The 25,426-nt window shown below is 27.0% G+C and overlaps 1 protein-coding gene across 1 annotated transcript; it reads right to left on the bottom strand.

The window, feature by feature from the left end:
• Positions 1 to 7: 7 nt before the first annotated feature.
• On the bottom strand, positions 8 to 25,426 carry LOC113378302. The gene is made up of 2 exons (XM_026618839.1): positions 25,337 to 25,426; positions 8 to 802 (listed from the first exon to the last, which is right to left on the bottom strand). The coding sequence occupies exon 2, from the start codon at positions 800 to 802 to the stop codon at positions 8 to 10; it is 795 nt and encodes a 264-aa protein (XP_026474624.1). The 5' UTR covers positions 25,337 to 25,426.

Consider the following 25,426-nt stretch of genomic DNA (forward strand, 5'->3'; position numbering starts at 1 on the left):
GATTTTTCTATAATATTATTTTTGGTTCAACTTTTTTATCATCTTGATGCGTTTGCATAAAATTCTTCAGTGGTGTTAATTGTATTTTTTGCAAATCAGGTGTAAAACCTTTTTGGATACTATTGAATTGAGCTATGGTATTTGGAGTACTGGTATTAGATTTTTTAGGAGCTTTCAAGTTTTTCCAAAAGTTTTCATCAAGTTGACTTTCAAAGTCGATTCCATTGGAAGTACTTACTTTTACATCATTTACCACTGCTTGATCATTTCTGCTGCATATTGCATCGGAACTTTTAGATATCCTCAAACTTTCAATGACTCTCTGCCAATTTTCTTCTCGTTTTATCGGTTTCGGAGCAGTTTGTGCTGGTGAGCAATCGCTATCAGAAAATCCTGAATCTTGACTCCTATGACTTGCTGGACTTGCCGCTCTCAACATTCTGGGGTATGGCCTGGGACTACCAGAAGAAAGATTTTGAAAACCTTCTAAATTATTTTTACTACTATCTAAATTTTCCACTACATTTTTATCACCAGAAAGTTGGTGATTGGGGGATGCAGATTGTTGTTCTTCGTAGTAAGTCGGCACGTCGCGTACATTCTGGTTCTCTGCAAGGTATTTTTGTAAAATTTGGTTATCAATTGGCGTGTGCTCGTTTTTCTTTAAATTATTTGTAGTATTTTGAGAGCTGTTTGAAACATTTTGTGCGTTTTGTGGCGTTTTAGGTGCTTGATATGATGTTGGATAGTCATCTTCGGAGTCCCACCAGACCTTGCTTCTTGTTCTTTGGAAATTCGACATCTGGAAGAAAAAAATATATATGAAATAAATGAAGCTTAAATTTCAAATAACTGTTTTAGATAGAAAACCACTAAATTTATGGTATGTTTTCAGTTAAATATTTTTGATAGGTTTTTGAAGAAAAACTTCTATAGGCGCGACTAAGGTGTAGATCTACGATATAAAACTGACTTCCCTAAATTCTGATTGGTCATTTGTCCATTACATCATTTGAAGAGTTGATGCGATTAGTCGAGAAAATGGATATTTGTGATTCATTAATAATAAATATAATCAAATTTAAGAAATATGAAATTTAATAAAAATTTATACAAATGGCATCATGTAGCTCTCTTAAAAGTGAAATGTTAAACAAAAAATAACAACAAAAAATAATAAAACTAGTGGTGTATAGCATCGTGCCTTAAGGCAAATTGATGAAACTCCTCTTGCCGAAAAACCATTAAAAATTAAAAACTTTGGAAGAAATGAAATTTGAGATTTTTGAAAATTTTGGAAAAAAATGATTTTTGAAAAATTAAAATTTTTTTTTTATATTTCGAACTTTTTCAGAGCAATCGAAGAGAGATGAAATATCGAAGCGCGTATTTTAATTTTTTGAAACTTTAAATTTTTTTTTGGAAATTTTCAAAATTACGAAATTTTTTGCAAACGCATTTTGTGCACACAAACAAAAGGTTTTTTTGAATAAATCTAATACGATGATGATTATGTAAAGCATAAATTTTTATATGACTATTTTTTTATCTTGTCAAAGCTTTTTTATATTTGTGTATGTTGTGCATGACAATTTTACAAAACATGTCATCGTATTTATAATTATATTATGAAGAATACGAGATGCAGAACGTGTTATAGAATCTCAAGATAAGATTTTGTCATCTCATCTAAACATCGAGATGATGTGTCATCAAACATTTATTTATTTAATTGTGAATAAGTGTAACAGACACAGTGTTATGTATCAACATAATATCTGATGAGTAATTTTATACATAAAATTTATAAATTGAGTGCTCTCTATCGATAATTATTTCATAATAATTAATTCACACATTTGCAAAACCTTGGAGTCAGTTTTCCAACCAAAACACTATGCCCAGAATAAAATTCTGGTAGCAAACAAACAAAAATTATAAGTAACTTTGCGCTTTAAGGCAAGTTTGCATCGACACACACACACATCATTTTTTTTTAAAATGTCAAAATCTTCAGAAGACCTTGAAACGTAAAGATATGCAAAAAAAATATTTTCAATTTTTTTGCGCTTACTATAATTTACTGTACGGGATGTTACCAAATATTGGAATTTAATGCTTCTGAACTTTGAGCTCCACAAGTTCCTAGCTCACAAATTTTATAATTAGGCCCCACTTGATCCAGACTTTGACATCCTTGCTAACAATTTTTCATTTAGCATTACTCATCGTTTGGAATGAGTTAATTTAAAAAATAAGGCGCGACTTGTTTACGTTTTAAACAATGTGCATTGTTAAACAATATTGCTCCTGTTGTAAATCAGATTATATAAATTGAACTAGCATTTATGATGCTTTCTCACCTATTGGCATGTTTTATACACTTAACTTATGGACAGAATTGGGAAAAACAGATTTTCCTCTATCCTCTATCAATTACAAGAAATAATTAATACCCTTTTAATATATTTTTGAGTGATTCTTGGTTTCTGAATTTCTGAGTTTCTGAGTGATTTTTTCTAGTAAGAATGATGATCTCATGTAATTGAAATTACATGAAGATAGTAAAATTGCTGTATTTAATAAAGGAATTTGAAAACGACTAAATATTTTTATATGTAAAGGAGGTCAAGTTAATCCTAAATATTTTATCCGAAGCAAATAGATAGTCGGACGTGATCGATTTTTTAGGGATTTTTGGACCCCTCTCCTCCCCCTTGGTGATACGTCGTAATATTTAAAATTACCTTACCTCCAATTACATAACAAATTTATGTAATTTTTAGTTACATAAAATTTTTCGAACGAATTTTTCGAATTTACGAAAAAATCGATTGTTTCTTAATGTCTGTTTTTTCTTAAATTTAGATAAAAAATAAATACACGTGATATTGTTGTCTACACCCCCCCCCCCTACCCTAAAAGCATCACGTAATTATTAGACGCCCCTAAAGAACAAAATCTTCTAAAAATGCATACTTATTAATTCCACTTCAATGATAATTTTTAAAGTAAAGTATTATTTATCTTAAAAGTAAAGTTAATTTTATAAGTAAAATATTAATTCACTTCATAAAATAAATATTTATGACAAATTAGTCGCGTAACAATGTCACAATAACCAGATTAAAAGAAAACTTGATATTGGTAAATTCTATAAATTATCACTATCAATAAATAATTTTATTTAGAATTATATGTATATCTAAATAAACTATTAAACATATGTATTTATACACACATACATATTTATATATGTATATAAAATATGTTATCGACAAACATTCTAATTAACAGTTGTTAGCCTCAGGCAAAATTTCTAAAATGGCCAAATCATATCACAAATCTCTATCTCTTAGAATTTTAAATGAAATAACCGATAATTAACAGATTTTGTGAGATATATCCATAAATTTGGAATTCAAATTATATGTGAAAAATAATTTCGATTTGCAGATATTATCAAATAATTTTCATTTGTTCGACAGCGGACCTTTTCTTTACAATCTCTGCTTTTTCCTTGATGTGTTACCTGTTCTCCAATGGAGTAAAAATAAAATCTAATCTAAATCAAACACAATGGACCATTATTATCGTACGCTTCGAAAACAATTTGCATTTTTAAAACGCAAACAGTATCCTTGAATGGGAAAGGATAATTGCTAATCCTTCTGGTGGATATTGCAGTACACCTGTCGAGGTCAGGTAGAGGAATATAGTAACATTTACTGGAAATTATAAAATAAAATAGAGAAGTATTTTTGCTACCAGAATTTTATTTTGGGCATAAATCTTTGTTTGGAAAACTGACTCCAGGGTTTTGCAAGTGTTTGAATTTATTATTGTGAAATAATTATCGATCAAGAGCATTCAATTTATAATTATAATTTAATGTATAAAATTACTTATCAGAAATGTTGATACATATCAATATGCTTATAGCCGTACACTAGTAAATAAGAATTCAATTTTCATATCCTTAAATCTTCATTTATTACAAGAATATTTATACTTTGTTTTTGTTTCAAGACTAAATCCTTAGTTTGTAAGTTTTGACTTCAAACAATGGTTATCTTGTCAATAGACTTGGTTTTTAGTAAACAATTAAGTACTTGCAATAAACTTATTTCTTGTCTACAATAAATTTTTCTAATCAATCAGCATACTCACATATTTCCCAGTCCCAGTATCTATACATTATGTTTTGGGAACATTATTCCCCATAAGTATGAATTATCACACTTTGATAACATAACGTTTTATAATTATTATTATTCAAAGTATCGCCCACTGATTCGATTGCATTTCGAGATACATATATTGAAAATTTATATTTATATTGCTATTGTTCACACGATCGATTCCGAATTCTGAACACGTAAAGTTTGTTGCATTCCGAAACGTCTGGTGAATGGAACGTTAGCTTCTAACGTCGATGGAATAAAATTTGAAAATTTTACTCAGAATTCCAGACAATACTATGGAGACACTATAAATTACAAACTTATATATGTATGTTTGGACATGGATCTCTAAAGCTCGACAAGCTTTTTTTTCACTTTAACTTGGGTTAAACCTAATACAAAAATCAGTAAGTTTCTTCGGATAAATATTGATACGGAACCCATAGAAATGTGAACAAAATTTGTTTTTATTCTCAAGATCGCTATCAAATATCCAATAATGTGTCCATGTTTAATAAAAAATTTTGACCACCAAATCACATTTTTTATATTGGATCTTCAAAACCTGTCTTCCCAAAAATTGTATCAGTTTTTTATTTCGTCAACACAAATAAAATGTTTTTTGAATTATTTAAATCAGAAGCTCCATTCTTTCAAAAACTGAACTACCATTTTTGGCTCTTTTTGCCCCGTATCTTTGAAAGGGCTCGACCTGCCTTGTCCAAAAACTACTCAGCACGTCTTCTTATCAATAGGAATCGATTTTTTTTGAGTTGATTCGTGTTCACGAAATCGTAGACGAAAAATTGTATCCGCACATACATACATACATGCACACACATACACACATACATACATGATTTTTTTCTAAGGTATTCCAAAATGTACAGAAACATTTGAAATGTAAAGGTACGCAAAAATTTACATTTTCCATTGTTTTGCGATTATCATAACTTAGCATATGGGAAGTTAATATCTTGTAATTATTTAATTGTTCACAAAAAATAACTCTACTACAACCGTTTGAAGCCAAAAATTAAAAGCTGCATTTTAGCAGTGTTGTTTTATATGATCAGAGATATGGACTCTTTAAAATGACTATTTTGTTATTCTTTTTTTTATCATTTTTTATGGTTGATTTAGATTCATTAAAGCCACCACCAAATCAGCAATAAGTGAAACTTACCGACTTAAAAAATTAGCTTCTAATTTTAAAAAATAGATAATTTTTTCCATCATTAGAACGATTTACAATTTCTTGCAGAATTTACCTTGAAAAGTTCAGATATTTTTGATAAACCTCCAGAAACAAAATAATGAAAAAAAATGAATTAAAAAATATTTTTTTAACTTATGCATTATTATATTACAGGGAGAAATTATTGCCATAAATACTATATTGCTAACAAATTAATATATAAGCAAAAATTATGTGATTGCTTAGTAAACATTATGTTAGAATTTCGTAATTGTAAATCGTATATATATATATATATATACAACAATATCAAGATATATATATATATATATATATATATATATAAAATGGCATTTTACATATTTATGAAATTACCGAAGGTTACAAGATAGGTTGGGCCCAATAATAATTACACGATCATGACATTATTGCATTTGCATTGACGCCTTGAACACTTTACAACAATTTACGAGATTTCCATCACGAATAATTTAATATGAAATAAATCAAAAACTAGATACACTTTGCAAAATTTAAAATTTATACCTCTAATATTTTGTATTTAATAAATATAATTCTGGTGACTGCAATTTTCGACGTACTGATTCCCGCCCCTTTTTCTGTGCCTTCTGATTCCTTTGTCATATTTTATGAAAAGGACCCTAAACTTACTTTTCTAGTTCGCCGAAAGTAAAAGTGAACTTACAAGAATATTTGGATAGAGGAGACTTGGGTTACTTGGTAATAAATGAATAAAATATACTGAATTTTTGGACGAAAACTTAAGATTCTTTGATCTGGTATTTTGGAAGCTGAGTTTGCATAAAATATGAGAAGTTCTAGCAATATGCCTAGGCACGATGCCATGCACCACTAGTTTACTTTTAGAAAAATATGCTATATTTTGTGCAACTCTTGAAAATACTGATTAATTTTAAACCGAATCTTAAATTTTTAAACCGAAGTTTTTCACAATTTTTATATACAAGTAATTCGAATAATTTGAACTTTTTTCTATAAATATATAAAAAGACAAGTTTGATTTTTTATAATTAAAACAAGATCCGTTGAAGTTTAATTAAAACGAGCTCCAAGTTCTATATAAAACGATTATTATAATGTATATTAGTTACATATACATTACATACAATAGTTTTGTATGTATTATATAATATTATTTTTTAACAAAAAAAGACAAAATGAAAATTGTTGAATTTGATTGGAAAAATCAAAAGTTGATACTTTTGTGTCAAAACGTATAAACATTTGTTTCTCCTAATTATTGTTTTATTTATTAATCATTTATTTTATCATAATCTATATTATGTAATCAATTTAAATTTGACAAATGATGATACATATTAAGTTTAGAAACGTACAAACTAAATCTATTATTTATGGAATTGGCTTTTCAAGAATATTTTTTGCAACTTGTTTATTGTAAAAACTGTAAGAAATAAGACCCCAGACACTGTATGCCAATTTTAGCAATTTTGGCCATTTACACCTAGTTTCTCTCTTATATATATATATATATATATATATATATATATATATATATATAAAATCTTTTGATAATTTTCAACGAGCATATACCACATCGGCAGATGTTAAAACTTCCCATAACAACACATAAGGGGCGCCAAAGGATTTTCCATAGGGTAGCTCTTGTACAAGGGGCAGATTTATCGAATTATTTTGTGTGCATCAGTGCTATTTGATTGAAAAATAACGGTAAAACGATATAAAATGGATACTTTGGAAAAATATTCAAAATCGATAAATATGTAATTACTTTACTTTTGAATCCGAAGCGTAATTCAATATTTTTACATATATAAGTATAGCGGATAAAGTTCTTCTCCAAAAACAATAAATTTGAAGTTGAAATAAATTTTATGGTTTAATGATGTTTTTTATTTATTATTATTTTCATTTATTATAAGTTTCATTGTTGCTAAAATACTGAAACATTTTTTTTTTAATCACAACTACTTATACAATTAAAACTCACAATTGTCCTTAGTGGACATAACTCAAATAATCAAAAATTATAAAAATGATTTATATAAAACATGTTGTTTAGTTTAATAGTTTCAATCGTAGAAAATATTTATACGAAACCTAATTATTTTGTTGGAGGTTATTTCTATTTTTTTTATATATTTTTAATAGCAATCAAAAATTACAAATTTCTATAACGTATTGAGCAATTTTACAAAAATAAAATCATTATTTATTATGTTATGCTATGTATATATGGGTGTGTCATGTATTACAGGTGCATTCGACCTGAGGTATCAACATTATTTACTTTATGATAAGACGCTCTAATTTTTCTGATAACTTTTCACTCAACACACATCACACTTACATACATATATAAAAATTCCGAAGAACCCACTATTATATATATATATATATATATATATATATATATATATTTTGTATGATTCTGTAAACATCTTCAACCAGTCTACGAATAACACACTATTCATTTGTGATTTTTTCAAATCAGTATTTTGTGAAAATATTGTGTAATTTCAAGTTAATGTTTATAATACATAGTGTAGTGCATTACCATATCCTAATACCATGGATTATTAAAATTTTCCAATTTAACACTAAGATCAACTAATTTTTCCACTGAATGAAGGCTAGGATTATAGCCGAAACGTATGGATTTAAAATAAATTTTTGAAAGAAATTCATGTTTTTTATTGATGTTATGCCCGATTATTAGACTTTGTTAATATATATATATATATATATATATATATATATATATATATACAGGCCGGTCCTGCCTTGCATGCGATGCATGCAAAAAATGCGGGCGCACGCCTTAGGGGGCGCCAAAACGAGATTCGGAAATGAAATTTATAATATATTATTATTTTTTTTATAATTTTTTTAAATTGTTTATAATAAACAATCTAACTTAACTATGGATACGGAGACACGAAAATCATATTCAGTTTGCAATGTGATAAAGTAGAAACAATTAACCGATTATTAACTCTACAAGTTAGTAAATTATTGTTCTGCTTATTGTTTAATGTACTTATTACATTTTTTCTTCGTTTGAAGTTAACATGAAATCGAAAAAAAATTATCTAGCGCAAACCTGCGAAAGTTTGAATTAATTATTAGGCGTTATTGATGAAAAATTGCGAGCTGATTTATTTGAAACGGTACTAATTAAAGAAATTATAGAAAGAAAGAAATTATTAATTAATTATAATACTAATTATAATAGAAAAAATGGAAAATGGGGAGTCAATGCTTAGAAAATGGATTGTTTATTCCGAGAATTTGAATTGTAACTTTTGTTTCAAATGTTTCGCATCTGATGAACTTTGAAGACATGCGTGGTTAGTCTTATGAAAATAATCCAAAAATGACTTTGGAACAAAAATTGTTGAGCTTTTTTTTTATACCTAGTGGTGCCCATACTCTAAATTTAATTATTGAATATGCAGAAATAATACAGATACAAATACAATCAGTTTTTTTTTTAATATACAGGAAATATGTGATTTCTTTGCATCTTTTACTGATATTTGGACAATACTTTCAAAATACGTTAAAAATTTAACTTTAAAACAACAATCTGATACTCTGAATCTAATGATGAATCAATTCGGCCTCTACGATATCAATAAGGAGAAGTTTACGATACTCTTTTTAATATTGAAAATACTGAAAAAATAAATTAAAATAAAATTTAAAAAATCCTACGTGAAATACGAGAGTTATGTTAAAAATGAAAGGCTAGTTTTTTTGCTTGATTTGCTTAACAGAATAAATCGCATAATAAATAAGTAAAATGTTCAAATGTTTTTAATGTTCAAAATCCAAACATTAATATTACACATATGCTAGAAATACTTGGAAATTTAAAAATGTTTGATTACGATCAACCCGGGAATTGCCTCGATTTTCTAAATAAATTTAAAATCCATGTATTTTATACGCTTTTAAATTATATCTAATTTTTTCTTACGATTAAAAATTAATTGAAAAAATGTACGTAAATATTTATATACTTTTAATGATAAACTATTAAAACAGTTAAAATTATTGGGGGAGGGGGCGCAAGAACAAATTTTGCATGCGGGCGTTAGGGACCCCAGGACCGGCCCTGTATATATATATATATGTTAAAGTAGTTAATTTTGATGTTGAGAAATATGAGTAAGTTCTTCAAGGGCATACATCAAATAAAAGGCAAAGATTTAGAAGTTAATCTTTAATTTTTCCAAACGTTTCGACATAGTATTTTATGTCATCATCAGTGGATATCAGTAGCTAGCGCAAGGAACATAATTTTGCACTATCATATATACATTAACTTGTTTTTTTTTATATATTATTTTGTTGAACAGAGTATAGCAAAATATTTGTGAATATATTATATATTTCACAAATATTTTGCTATACTCTGTTCAACAAAATAATATATAAAAAAAAAACAAGTTAATGTATATATGATAGTGCAAAATTATGTTCCTTGCGCTAGCTACTGATATCCACTGATGATGACATAAAATACTATGTCGAAACGTTTGGAAAAATTAAAGATTAACTTCTAAATCTTTGCCTTTTATTTGATGTATGCCCTTGAAGAACTTACTCAAATATATATATATATATATATATATATATATATATATTTCATATACGAATTACAAATATTTTTATTATAAACAAATTCAGTAATTACTTTGTCATTAACTTCCCGTAGGGTAAGTTATAATAATCTCAAAAAAAATGAAAACGAAAAATTTTATATATCTTTACGTTCCAGAGGTTTCTGAACATTTTGTCATACCTTAGAAAAAATTGATTGAAGTGTGTGTGTGCGTTTGCGTGTGTGTGCGGATACAAATTTTCGTCGACGATTTTGCGAACACAAATCAACCGATTTGAATAATTCAAAAAACATTCGATTTCTACTGATAAGGACAGGTGCTTATTAGTTTTTGGCAAAGGCAGATCTACCCGTTGCGGAGATACGGGGCAAAAAGTGCCAAAAATGGTATACTAGTTTTTGAGATAACGAAACGTCCGATTTAAATAATTCAAAAAACGTTTTACTGGTATTCACGAAATGAACAACTTATGAAGTTTTTGTAAAGGCAGGCCCAGCGTCTCCGGAGGGTCCAATAAATAAAGTAAAAAATAATCCTATTTGGCGGTTAAAAATGAACATTAGACATATTAGACATCGTATTATCAGATATTTTTTAAAGATCATAATAATAAGTACAAATTTTGTGTACATTTATTTGAGTTCCGTGCCTATGTTTACATGTTGGACGACTACGCGGCGCTTACGCGCTTTGATATTTCGACTCCAAATCAGCTATGAAGCACGATTGCTTAAAACAAAAATGTTCAAAATACAAAAAAATCTAAATATAAAAAAAATCAAATTTTTCAAAAAAGTGTTTTTTTTTTCGAAAAATTTCAAAATTTATAAAAAATCTAATTTTCTCAAAGTTTTTGTTAATAATTTAGTTTTCGGTACGGAAAATTCCAGCAATTTGTCTTAAGGCACTATGCTATCCACCACTAGTATTAATAGATATTTCCTTAGAAACCATCACAGTATACTATTAACATACTCGATTGGAATTTTCAGACTTTTTTTTAGTATTTTTGCATAAAGGGCAATTTTTACTAGATATCTTATGGAATTTCTCTAATTTCTCGAATTCTCTAATTTCGAGTGAAAATCTGGTATCATTGCTGCTTGATACAAGATGCTCAAAAACCCAATTAGATTTCAAAACTCGAATTTTTCTTCAAGGGAAATGGCTCTCGTCACTACTTTGTAAAACGAAATATGTAAAAATTTCATTGAATTCATTATGTGTAGTTTTGTTCGCAATACATACGTAATCACACCTGTATCTCAAAGTGGTGTCAGTTATAATTTTTAATGAAAAAGGAAGATTCAGATTGATAACTGTAATGTGTCTATATATATATATTTTATCCATCAATTTTATTTACACAATGTATGATCAAACAGAGTCCATATGAGTCATTGAGCAATTCCTCGGTATCTTCAATTAATTTCCAACAGGTATTCGCATTTGTCAACTCGTGTGTTCTCCATTATAGATTTCACAACGAATTCTCAGTCAGATTACGAATCGTACTACTTGCTAGACTTGTATATGCATTTGACTAACTGTACGATAAGAGATTAAGATAATATATTTAACTGTTTTATTGCAATTCCAATATATTGTTGAACAGCATTGGAACTCATCGAGGTGTAATGTAAAAAAAAATAATAATAATAATGGTTAAGAACGTGGGATAAAACAAACTAGTCGCGGGTTCGATACCGAGCTCGGTCAGCTGGATATCAAGTAGTTAGAAATCAAATTTCCACTTTGAGTAAAGATTTCAACTTAGTTAGGTTCAAATCGATGTAATGTAAAAGAAGAGACATGTACAAATAATTTTAATTATCACAATTAATTATTAGTGTCATCAGAATTTGTAAATTTTATTTGGTACATAATGCACAATAGAAAAAAAAGTTTCCATCGTACAACAAATTCAAATACATCATTTGTGGTTTGTATGATTAATTTAATTGCGCACGACAGAAGCAAAATTCTAAACAAATGAGTCTTACAAATAGCTCACTAATGGCCACAATATATATATATATATATATATATTCTAGTACCATATGAGTAATGCAAAACGATATTACCATAAATTAAATAGTGAAAGAGCAAGTAATGTTTTTAAGACGGGCCTTGGATGAGGTTAATTGTTAAGGTTCAACACACAATGGTTGTAAGGCAATTGTTTCTAAAATGTTTCTTTTTATTACTGGCAAAGATAAGATTAACAAATTTACATAGAATGCTTATTTTGGGGAATGAAGAATACTTGAAACAATGTTTGAATTACAAAATCCACATAAATTTTTGGGATGAAAATTAGATGTGACAAACGGTGTTTTTCCTAAATTAAAAAAAAAAACTTTTATGTTCTATTAGTACATTAATTGTTGAAGATGTACTCGATGATATAATAATAATTTTCATTAATAATTTACACACACCAAATGCTAGTAGTAATTCTTAACTACTATAGTTGTTCATTACACTAAAGATAAAAAATCTTCAGATAACACTTTATATTAAAAATAAAACATCACATTTTGTCTTATATTAGCTTGTTATAATTTACTTATCTAAAATTAATTTTTTTTGCTCATCTAAAATTTAATTTAACAAATTCTTCTAAAACCAAATCCCTTTGAGAATGTTTTTTTTGAAATTTCAACAAATGACGTTTATTTTATTATAAATAACTAAAATATAACAATAATAATATATATTATAAATATAAATATATAATATATATAAATATATAATATTGCAAATTCAAATCTCAACCGTCAAAATTAGAGTTACAGTACCAATCGCGGACAACTTCATTGTGTCAGGCACATTGTTTAAAATTAAATGCAGTAATTTCAAAACATTTTATATACAAACTATAATAAGTTGTTTTGCTGCATTTAATATGTATGTCAATCTTATCGGTTGCACGTTTATTTTGTTATAAATAATTGAAATATAATAATAGTGTTATATAGTGTTGGAAAGCTAATAAAATTGCCTACAAATCTGTATATAAGGTTTAAAAACTTTTCGAACTAAATTTAGCAAGAGAAGTCTGTAAAGTTAGTACTAAAAGTTTGCAGAATCAAATCGTCAAGTGTGATTTTAGCAAATATTTATTTAATTTATAGATAATTTACTGATATGATTTTTATCTCAACTCTGTATTTAAAAAAAACAATAGTTTAACACCTGTGTGCATACACATGTAAAATATGTATGTATTTCCTTTCTATTCTTTGAATCAAGAATGATCGAATGAATGAATGAAGTGTAACAAAGCGCATTCCTCAAAGATGACTTATACGATCGTTTTGTTTATTCATGTTTGTGTTTTATTGCTTTTGAATAAAAAAATATGGTATTGTTTGTATTTATAATTATTTATATGATTTATTAAATCGGTTTTGTTCATATCCTGCACAAAGAGATAGAATCAAATTTTTGCTGTTATTTTGTGATCCTTCTATTTTATTTAGTGTTTGTTTTTTTGGAAGAAAGTTAAGACAGAAGTATTCTCAATACTTCTTCTTGTATACAATCTTCTCGATGAAGTTTTTTTTTTGTAAAATTTTGCGTCAAATGTTAGACATGTATGATGTTTGTTATTTGTACAACGAACAAGAGTTTTTTATTTATTGAAGTTACATTTCTAATGTGGCATCCAACAAGATTGAAGTACACAATCAGTGAGAGATAAACCACCATGGTTTATCTCTCACTAATCCACTTATGGATAAATTTAGTTTGCTCGTACGTAGAGTTCTTTTTTGAGTTTTATGGCTATGTGTCTTAAAAAACCGTCTCTAAAAATATATCATTTATCAGTTTATTCCGCAAGTGGAGATTCAGTTTGCTCGTTAGTAGACTCCCTTGTTACTTTTCATATCAAGGCTCAGTTTGCTCATCAATTACGTTCTGTTTTATCCAGTACAAAATTTAGCAATATTCTTGAGTTATAACGATATTTAGTTTTACTATTTCTATTAACTTTATTCTAATTTATTTCTACATACATAAAAAATGTAAACAAATTGTTCATCAGTAGAGTTCCTTTCCTCAGAGTTCAACACTACACCAGAAGTGATTATCAGTTTATTCTGGAGAATCAGTTTGCTCGTCGGTATAGTCCTCGGTTTTACTTTTCTCTTGTAACAATATAATATATAATTACACACTGCGTGCAATATCCTTTCATATGATGATAACAAATGAAAATGTTCCGACATTAGGGGAGATCCTCTCCAGCACACGTCTGGGTGTAGTTTTGACCACCTGGCTTTAGCTTTATGCCTGACGATGACTACTACCGCGTATGTCATATAGAAAATAATATCGGAGACTCCTGTGTGTGTTGGTGATCAGTTTTTTTATGTTACTATAGGGACCCCTTGATATATATATATATATATATATATATATATATATATATATATATACATTGCACATCTTGTTCAATGTAGTCATCGTAGAGAGCAAAACGTAACGGTCTGGCACATGCGTGACCCCTTGAAAATGGAATATAGCACCCCTATACGACACACAAGGAGCATATGAACAAATATAAAAGGTGTTTTTATAGATATACACACATATACATATATATGTAGTAATACTGACTATATAATATATAGTATCTTGGAATTAATTTGTTATGTTCAATAGTTCTGAAGTTCATATTAATTCTTTGTAAATTAACCCTCTATTGGCCCGCGTAATTTTCAAGTCATATTCCAAATTTTTCGATATGATACTAAATACTTATGGAATTTTTGTGACATGACTCATAAACCTTAATTCTATAATCTTATTTAGACAACCAATATAAATAATTATAAACATTGCCAAGGCTTGTCTCCTGCGTCTTGAAAATCCGCGAAATCGTCGGCATACATCGAGTTGAAAATCCGCACACACACGCATACATCGAGTTTTCTATTGCATGCGAAAATGTTCAAAGAGATGTTGTATTGAACATTTTTTCTTTGATGTATGTAAAACAAAAATTCGGCCCATGAAGGGTTTAATTTGTTCTAAACAAGGAGTAAGTAAAATAAGAAAAATTCGTTCAGAAAGTTTGAAAATAATTCTATTCACGAATTGTGAGACATTTTAATAAAAAGTTGTTCTACTAATATTTTGAATAGAGCTCACTTACTCAAAACTGGCAATAAAAAATGTACTAGGGTGCATGGCATCGTGCCAAGGCAAATTGCTGAAACTTCCCATACAAAAAATTAAAATCTATAAAAAATGTTCATAATTTTTTTGCAACTTTGAAAAATTTAGACTTGAAGATTTGAAATTTTTGAAAAAAATGACTTTTTTGGAAATGATGAAAAAATGACTTCTCTGAAATATATATTTTTTTAAATATTTTGCAAATTTTGAACTTTTTTTTTCAAAACAAACGCACTGCCAGCGTGGTGAGGAATATCGAAGCGCGTAAGCGCTGTGTCGCAGTCTAACTAATATACAGTGGTACTTGGTACGGACCGCCAGATAGCATTTTTTTTTCAACTTACTTTAATGGATCTTCGAAACCACTAGACCTACCTTACCTAAAAAATTTACCAGTTCTTCATTTCACCAATGCAAATAAAAATTTTTTTGAATTATTTAAATCGGACGCTGTTATCTCAAAAACTCGAATGCCATTTTTTGCTCCGTATTTTCGGAACGGCTAGACCTGCCTTAGCCTAAATCAATACGAATCGAATGTTTTTTGAATTAATCAAATCTGTTGATCCCTGTTCCCGAAATCGTCGGCGAAAATTTGTATCCGAACACACATACACATCTATTTTTTCTAAGGTATGGCAAAATGTTCAGAGACCTTTGAATCGTAAATATATACAAATTTCAATTTTTAATTTTTTTGCGATTACTATAATTTACCCATGCGGGAAGTTAATAAAAACCAATTATTAACAAATCAAAAAGTTTATCCTAATCAACAGTTGCCCGTATGGACCCTTCGACTAAAAATCATTTCCTAATATTTTCAATCATAAAACTACCACCTACTAAGCCGCTAATCCATTCACGTGTTCCATGTATATATGTATCCATTTAAGTGTTTGCACGTGGCGTCCATATACATTGACCGCACAGGCATACGTCCAGTTGGTTAAATTCAATTCACGGTTGAAAAAATCTTCGCATTTAAAGTATTGTACATTTTTTCGCTTTCGAATTTCAAAGGCGAACACCCACCCTTTGCAGGGTTGTGTGCGCCCACGCGTGCCGGGCACACGCCGCCGTTTGCCGCAGTCGAAGGGAAAGAAATGTTGACAGAGAAGAAAGAATAAAGGTGATATATATTTATGTATAAGAAGATTTTTGTAAAAAATATAAAGTTTATTGGAGAGCATTTCCATATGTAATTTGTTTGTTTAAGTTCACGGTTTTGCTTACAACGCCTTTATTTTTGTTTTGATATGTTTTTTTTTTTTTTTTTTTTTTTTTTTTTAATTTCAATAATTATTACAACTGCTAATTTATTAACATCAAGTAATATTGATAAATAATAATATAAATTGATATGATTTGATTGTGCTAATTGGGCAAATTTCATTAAAATTCAATACTTTTTTATTCAACGATGTGTTTATTAGACATCGATATTTTCTGCACACTTCTTTGTTTCTGTATATAAAATTATGACATACTTAATCTAACTTGGAGCTAATTTGCTCCGCTTATATTATAGTATTTTCAATATTATCAATATTATTTAGAACATTTTCAAGAAATTCTTCCTTGGTTATTTTCATACTCTCTCACCATAATGGGGTTAATGGTAACTTCTGGTGAGCAATTTAAGTCGCAACGTAGAAGATGAAAAAGGGCTCTAATGACGACCAAATCAAACCTCAATATTAAATCATTTTAAATTTTATCTTCGAAGTGTTTACTGCTAATATTTAAAGTATTCAGATGCCTCTATAACAGCAATCGATGAGAAACTTTTATTTAAATCCCAAAGTCTAGGCATTTAATTTTTTTGTATTTGTGTCAATATTCCTTTAAACCACACGTATATATATATATATATATATATATATATATATATATATATATATATACATATGAGCAGATGTTCAAATTAAGATCAAACCACGTGCCATTTCTCGTCTCGAGATTCCTTCCTAATCTTTTTTATTTTCTTCCTTGTTGGAATTTTCATAAGTGGATCCATATGTAAAACACATTCATCATACATAGATCTTGAGCAATGATGTCCAACGCAAGGGCTTATTTTAAAAAAAATTCAGACTTGTGAAATAGTCTAACTATATATTACTTATTTATTTTAGAATTTAAAATTTAAACTCTTGTTGTTTCGGATTGCAGAGGATTGTATTACATAATTACATTTATCAAAGTTCAGAAATATGATTTTTTTATTCCCACGTTAATTTTGTTAAATTTAATTAACAATTATTCAATATTTAGAGTAATTATTGTAAGTTATTTTAAAGTGCAATTTATTTTATTTATTTTGTTCCGGCTATTATTTAGTAATTAATAAATATCTTATGAAATTTAAGATATATATTTTATAATTTTCAATAATTTAGTTTAAAGTTGGAAATGTATTATGTATTTTCGATGCAATTTCTTAAAATGCGGATTTATATTCTAATGATTTTTATCTTTGACATCCCTGTTCGAAAACGTCTGCATTTATTTTTAGCATTTAGAAAACTAACGGAGAAATATTATAGATAAGGTCAAATATTAATAGGAAATTTCATTTCCTGATTGGAATCTAATTAAGAACATCTTGAGACTAAAGAACGACTTTGCATTTTATTTTTTGATAACGGGACGAAAGTATCTACTCTAAAAGATTGAGAAAGACTTAAGAGAAAATCTTCGTTAAGGACTTTATTTTTGATTTAGAAAATTTCGTAACATAAGTAATTAAATTAGAATGATTTATTAAGAAATTTATGAAATATATTCGAAATTGGTTTGGCAGTTTTTGATTTAAAATTAATCCAAATAGAATGGAATCACAATAGATATATAATTATCCAAAAGTTTCAAAAATTGTTTAGTATTATAATTATGTTATTATTATGTTATATGTCATATTTATGATCTTAATTGAAAATTTAGTATCATACTGCTTGATACTGAGTTGGCCAAGGTTGGGATTATTAAAATAATTTTATAAGAATGCAATTTTACCTTTTTCTTAACCGCCAGCCAGTCAGTTAGTCCTTTATAAAAATCAGTCAAGCGATTAGTATCGCACATTATCATAATAATAAGAAAGGGACCTGAAAGTTTTCTTTGCAAGCCCTAATTTCTTACTAAGGGGGTATATGACTTAACTTTTATTCAACCATATGTCACGACCGAAAAACGAACTGTAGAAATTCAAGTTTAGTACCCTTAAGTAAACTATTTACTCTGAAAAAATATTTTATTTTTCAGTTTGGAAAGTAGTTCAGACCAGTTTGCTTTTCAAGATTTGTGGAATACACAAAAATATTTTTTAAAATTTTTTTTTAAAAATTTGATTTATTATCAATTAACTAGATTTTCTTGAATATACAAATAAACTAGCTGTGAGTGTCGTTATCCTCAAGACGAGTTGCATGAACTTCCCAGTATGCGTAAATAATTGCCTAAATCAATAAGAATTGGGATTTAACAACTTTTTTAATATCGACGATAAAATTTTCAATTGCTTATTTCAAGTTGCTTTTTCCGAAATTTTATGATTTTTTTATAATTAGGCTACTTTTCGCAAGCCTATAAAAGTAATTATATTTCTTAAATTATGATCACAATGGCTATGGAAAATTTTACTGATTACAATCGTTGAACTTTTGCAATATTTTACAAGCATGTTAAAAATCTAATTTTTGCAATAATAATTATAGTTTGACATTCGGCAGTTATGTTATGAGTATATTTTTAGTTCCTAGTTCCCATTTTTTTCTGAGTTTACAAAATCACATCTGCCTACCTAGATCAGCTGGTTTCTTTTTTCTTCCCATTTTTTTAAATGTCTGTACCAATAACTTACGAATCAAAAGTCTAGGTGCTACAAATAGGGTGTCCCCTAATATTTGGAAATGGTTTTATTAAAATACAGAAGCGGATTTGGTTATACAGAGGTGAACTAGACCTTGAACAAATAGTTAAAAAATATTTTATTGAGAAATTCTAAATTATAAACGAAGTTTTTTAAATTGGTTTATTATATATATTCAAATTAGATTTTAGTGGCTCCATTTGGTTAATTCTGATATAACATCTGAAAAACCATTTCTTCAAAATCTATTACAAATAAACCATCTATTGTTGGGTTTGGATTCTTTTACTACTGAACCGATTTGAGTGATAATATTCATAAAATTAGGTTTACGTGTAATTTGTGGTCATTAAAATAAAAAGCGACGGAGTGAAAAATCAGATATTCATGAAAAATATCATTTTTTTAGGTAACACCGCTGGGTTGCTCTCTCAAGAAAGAAATACATAAAACACGTAGTACTAATCGCTTTTAAAAAAAATACTTTATGTTTTAATTAATTTATATCTTAATTCTACCAAATAACATCTTTTTTAAATTGATCTCAACATGTTGCCGAATTCGTTAGCTCTTTTTTATTTCTATTTTATCGACCTCGATTTTTTCTAATTGATGAGACGGCATCTTCTAATTTGTATTAATTAATTAATTCAACTAAAAAGAAAGATAACATCCAATCGATTTGGAATTGAAGGCTAATGAATTTGCCAATATTTATAAAACTTTCTATAATAAATCAGAAGATTTAGATATATGAATATGCAAATGTTTGATAATATTCTTAGAACGTTAAAATTCAAAATAAAAAAATCTGTTTGCACGCACACACATACTTTTTTCAAATTAGGTCTCATTCGATTCAGAATGGCTTGAAATGTCGAGAAAACATAAAATTAGCGAATCGGATTTTTTGATGAAAACAAACTTCTCCTTCGGGAAGTTTATAAGTTAAATAAAGTCTGGTGAATGAAACCAAATAATCTAGGTGAAAATGAATATCTTATTTGTAATAAGGGGCAAAATAAATTATGACTTAGATGACATACTGGGGACAAATATGAAGTCAGCAATTAAAAAAAATAATTTTCTAACTAATTTTTTTTTTAATCAGGTATGTTTGTTATGTTTTTTGCGTGTATTATATTTCATCTTATATTTTTGTGGAATTTCATTCAAGTCTCGCAGAATCTTTTCAAGGTTTCCCATTCTTAGTCATAATCTCAAATGCAGTTAGGTCTTTTTGTATTATTTAATTTCCTTCCGAGAATATTCGTGAGAAACCAGTTTAATAATCTCTCGTACGAACACCTAGGTTCTTTGTAAAATGACTAATACTATATTTAAATTTAACATACATACAGACTAAAGTTTTATATTTGCATCAACGATTCTGGACCACACATAAAACACTAATTGCAATTTCCTCCTGCTTGAGGAGGATATAGAAATTATTCATAAACATATTAATAATTGTTATTTTAAGATCTTGTCGGAATTATTCACTTTCTAGAAATTGCTAATTTTATGCCCAAGTCATTTTGAATAGTTTGCTACCAAAATTCAAAAAAGCATTTTGCCAAAATTAGTTTATAATTTCTGTTCTTGTAGTGATTCGGTAGAGTTCTTTTCTGTGTATTAAAAAAATCTTGTTCAATTTTTTTTAAGATCAAATCTCAAAAAAAGATCTTCTCTCTTTCGTGTAAGTTTCTGAATTGTCGAGTTCCTGTGATCGATATTTAATTCACTCGAACGATAATATGTACATAAAACAGGATGAACGAGTTCGCCAGTCGACTTTTTGTGTCAATTAGTTTCCGGCCACTATATTATAATTGCTTGTTTTAGGTGAGACAGGGGGAGAATATACTCAATTTTATTGCAAAACTCCAATGTACCTTAAGAGACTAAAAATATATCTAAAATTAATAATTTTCTTGCGCCCACATATCGATGTACTAGAAACATAGAGCTAGGAGTTCCACAAGACACACTTTTTGGTACCACTTAACTTAGAACATTTATATAGATATTGGATTCAAGTCATATAATTTTTATTGTATGAAATATATGTTGCATATAATTAGTCATACAACAGTTTTGTATATTTTTTAGATTTTTCTATTATTAAATCATGATAGGTATACTTCTGTTCAAGATTAAATGCAGGTATTTTAACTTATTATTAAATAAATAAGATAAATAAGCTCAAGAATATGAAGTTCCAATATTTGGATGTAATAATATTTTTTACGCAACATTCATCCAAGACAGTTTTCTCTCGTTCAAATAAAAATTTAAATAACAAAGCCATAATAAAATACGCAAATCGGCCATTATTATCAAATATCAAATTAAGATTCTTTTTTATCGCCTATCTATTTCCATGACAGAATTTCTAAATCTGCTTTCTTAATCGATAAAACACATTTAATTTGTCAGGTGAAAACGATATTGTTTTCTTTATTTAATATGAAGCACGTTTTTACTTTCTACAAAACGCCTCGGGCTCAAATTTCGTTTGTTATGAGAATTATCGATTGTTTATCGATATAATCGATACCGTATAAGGAAGGTTCGATAATATTATATCGATGGGAACAAAATAATAGTGTGAGATTCTAAAAACTAAAAATTCCACCATAAAATAATTATGAAGTTTTTCTAAAACCTTTACAGCAGTTATCAATGATTTCAATTTAAATATGAGAAAAAATAGTCTTTGTTTAAGAAGTTTCAAATGAAATTCCTCAAGAAAAAAAAATTAAACTTGTGGTGTATGGCATCGTGCCTTAAGGCAAACTGCTGGAACTTCCTGTACCTTAATGAAATATTCGAGAAATATTAAATGTATTCAAATAGATTATTATAATTATTTGAAGTATTACAAGTGATATTTACAACTTTAGCTAGAATTAGAATTAAAATCCGAATTCAAGAAAAACATTTTTTGAAAAAAAAATCTTTTACCAAGAGCAATCGTTTAGTCAACACAAGCAGAAAGTTTTTTAATTCTCCGGAATAGCTGGACCTGCCTTTTCCAAAATCTAATCACCACTTCTACCCATCATTAAGAATCGAATATTTTTTGGATCAATCAAATCGGTTTCACCCACATCCACTTTTTCTGACTTAGGGTTTGTACCATTTTCTAAGTTTGTTGACAAAAATATTGTTCTAGTACAGCCAAAGCTGAATATATCCCAAAAATATTTCAATTATTATATGAGCATATTCAATTTAGGAAAAGTTAATAATACATTCCTGTTTTTTTTTTTTCGAAAAAAACTGTAGTATATAGTTTTCAACTGACAAAATTGACTAATTTTAAATTAAAAATTACGTTTTATTATTTCTTCAATGAAGAAGCAATGCAGTAAAATTACAATACTGCATTATAAATAATTTTCCTCAGCTTTGTTAAAAAAAATAACTAGTTTGAATTCAAATCGATACAATTCTTGTTATTTATCAATAATATTCTATGCATTTTCGATTTGTCAGAAAAACAATTTCATTAAATATTTTTTATTGTTCTGAATGTTTGAAGCTAATGGTTTTGTCCAGAAACTGTTTTTCAAATATTTTTAAAATACTCGACAAAAAAAGAAATTAATTTGTTTATTTGAGGCTCATGACAAGTATTTTTATACGGCATGTATTTGCACAATAAATAATTTAATATTTAAATAAACATTAGACACATGTCTCTTTAATATTTGCTTAAACAATTCGCGGAAAAAGTCTTAAATTTCTTCTGAAGAACGTAGAAGCTCATAAACACACAAAATTTTGCAAAATTAATTTCATTAATTAATTAATTAATTAATTAATTATTTATTAAACATTATATTTCTCAAAGGGCAAATATGTAGTATTATTTAATTTTATTTATTTTCGCACTTTTTTGACAGTAGTATGATTCGATACAAAAGTATTGAACCAATTTTGAAAATTTAAAAACCGTTTAAATTTTAACTCATGCTGATTAGTTTTTGCTAAAGATTGGTTGGGCCATTTTGAAATTAATTATTAAACATTTTCTTAGCCACAGAGTTTATATAACAAATATTATAGTCTTAATGGATATTTCAAAACATTTGTAGTCCTATAGTTGAGCCATAAAATTTCATTAAAGATTAGAATAATGATCAGAGCGTTTAGGGCATATAATGTACTAAAATTAATGAAATTGCATATATTAAATGTTAAAAAATATCAATTGGAAATCGCATTAATTGGTTTTATAAATAAAGTGTAAAATTGCGAAAAAACGTGAGAGAATTATCTATGCAAGAGACGGAAACTGGAAGAAACTTATTTAATCTTCTCTGAAGAGAGGATATTGATATCCAGCAAATAAACAAAAAAAAACGGGTAACGTGAGCTGATTATTTTTTACGTTAAAATTTTTATAAATTTGTATCATCTTCAGAAAAAATTGCTATTTGCAGAAAAATATTGCAAGGGAAAAATATATAGAAAATGTTCTAAGTCTAAGTTTAACTAAGTTTTTTTGAATAATATTCTGAAAATTTAAACCACTGTGATATATTTAACAATATTTTATTAAAAAAATTAGTTCATGGTGATATATCAATCTGCTAAATTATTTTTCCGCTTGTTAAATTCAATAATAGTACACCGAATAATATATAATTAAATTCTTTCGTGACAGTTTGAGAGCAAAGTAATTGAAAGAAATAATAAATATAATTTATATATTTATTTAATTCATAATTTAAAGAATAGAAATTTAATATCGTAGAAATAAAATATAGTTACGAATTAGCCTTTAATAAAACTCAATTTTTTAAAATTATTTCACTTATTTGGTTCTTAATTAAAAATAGATTTTGGGAATTTTATCGGTATATTATATATTAAATAATAATTGTAAAATTCATAAATCGATAAAAATTGTATATGTGAAATATTAAAATTGCATAATATGATATAAAATATATGAAATTTTCAAATTGAATATTTGATATAAAAATTGCATATATTTAAAATGATCTATGAAATAATTGATTTAATTAAGTGTTCTAGAATTTTATATTCTAATTTGCCAAATAATTTCAAATCGTGTACAACATTATATAGTTTTCTATATTTTCTTATATTAAATTGATTGTTCTTGGAATATATTAAATTTGTATTCAAAATTCAATATAATAATATTTCATTACGAATGAAACATATTAAAATTAAATTATTTTTAAATATGTAATACATTTACTATTAATGTTGAAAACTAATATGGCCACATAGAATTTGATTAAAATATTAAGATTATATTTATATATTATATTCATTATTCAATTGCATTTACTACATTTTATTATTTGTATTTTTCAATACTAAACAATAAAAAATAAATTTTAACGCAAAATAATCGACAGTAAAATTGTTTTATCAAAAAATTAAAATGCATATTTTACTTAAAAAATCAAATAAAGAAAATAGATTTTAAAAAATAGTACTTATTATAAACAGAAAAAGATCTAATTTTGACTTTATTATAAATTTTATTATGAAAAAAAACAGATTATTTTTAAATGTATACTATTTAATGTTGAAAATTAATAGGGCCACATATAGTTTTATTTACTGCGTATTATTGTACTTATTTTTTAATAGTGGACTGTTTAATTAAAATGATGCAAAATAATCGATAAGTAAATTTTTTTAATATATAAAATGTGCAATATAAAATATATTATATTGCACATTATTCTTAAAAAATCAAATGATAAAAATAGTTCTAAATTGAAATAGTACTTTTTACAAAAACAGTAAAATCTAATTTTGTCTTCGGTTCGGAATAACATAATTATAAATTATGAAAAATATAAACAAACTAGTGAGCCAAATAACTGCTTGGAAATTAATTTTTACTGAAAAATTAATTTTTAATCTGGGATGAGAACACACTTAATTTTTCTTTCAAGCTAAAAGTGATCCCTAGTTGAAAATGTAAATAGGTATTCTATATATTTTAATTATTATAATTTAATAATAGGTTTTATTTAACACTATTTATTTTTCTTTGATTTTTCTCACAAGTAATAAATTTCATAAGAAATTAATAATATCAATACAAATAATATATATATATGAAAAAATATTATATAATATTGATATATTAATTATTCTAAATGTTATTAACAATATTTTACCCAAAACTATATATATACATATATTTATAAATTATAAAATATAAAATTTATAAACATACCTGACTCTGCAAAAAGAGCAACAATTATTCCTCTTGTATTGTTTTTTCAATTAAATCAAACACAACACATACCAAAAGTTTTAAATCTCG

Source organism: Ctenocephalides felis, unplaced genomic scaffold (assembly GCF_003426905.1).
Source record: "Ctenocephalides felis isolate EL2017-DRISC unplaced genomic scaffold, ASM342690v1 CF-g0.4_SCAFFOLD_00845, whole genome shotgun sequence".
Lineage (NCBI taxonomy): Eukaryota > Metazoa > Arthropoda > Insecta > Siphonaptera > Pulicidae > Ctenocephalides > Ctenocephalides felis.

What these genes read in the sequence shown, in the direction of transcription:
- LOC113378302 (XM_026618839.1), bottom strand. Translation starts at nt 802, where the DNA reads ATGTCGAATTTCCAAAGAACAAGAAGCAAGGTCTGGTGGGACTCCGAA.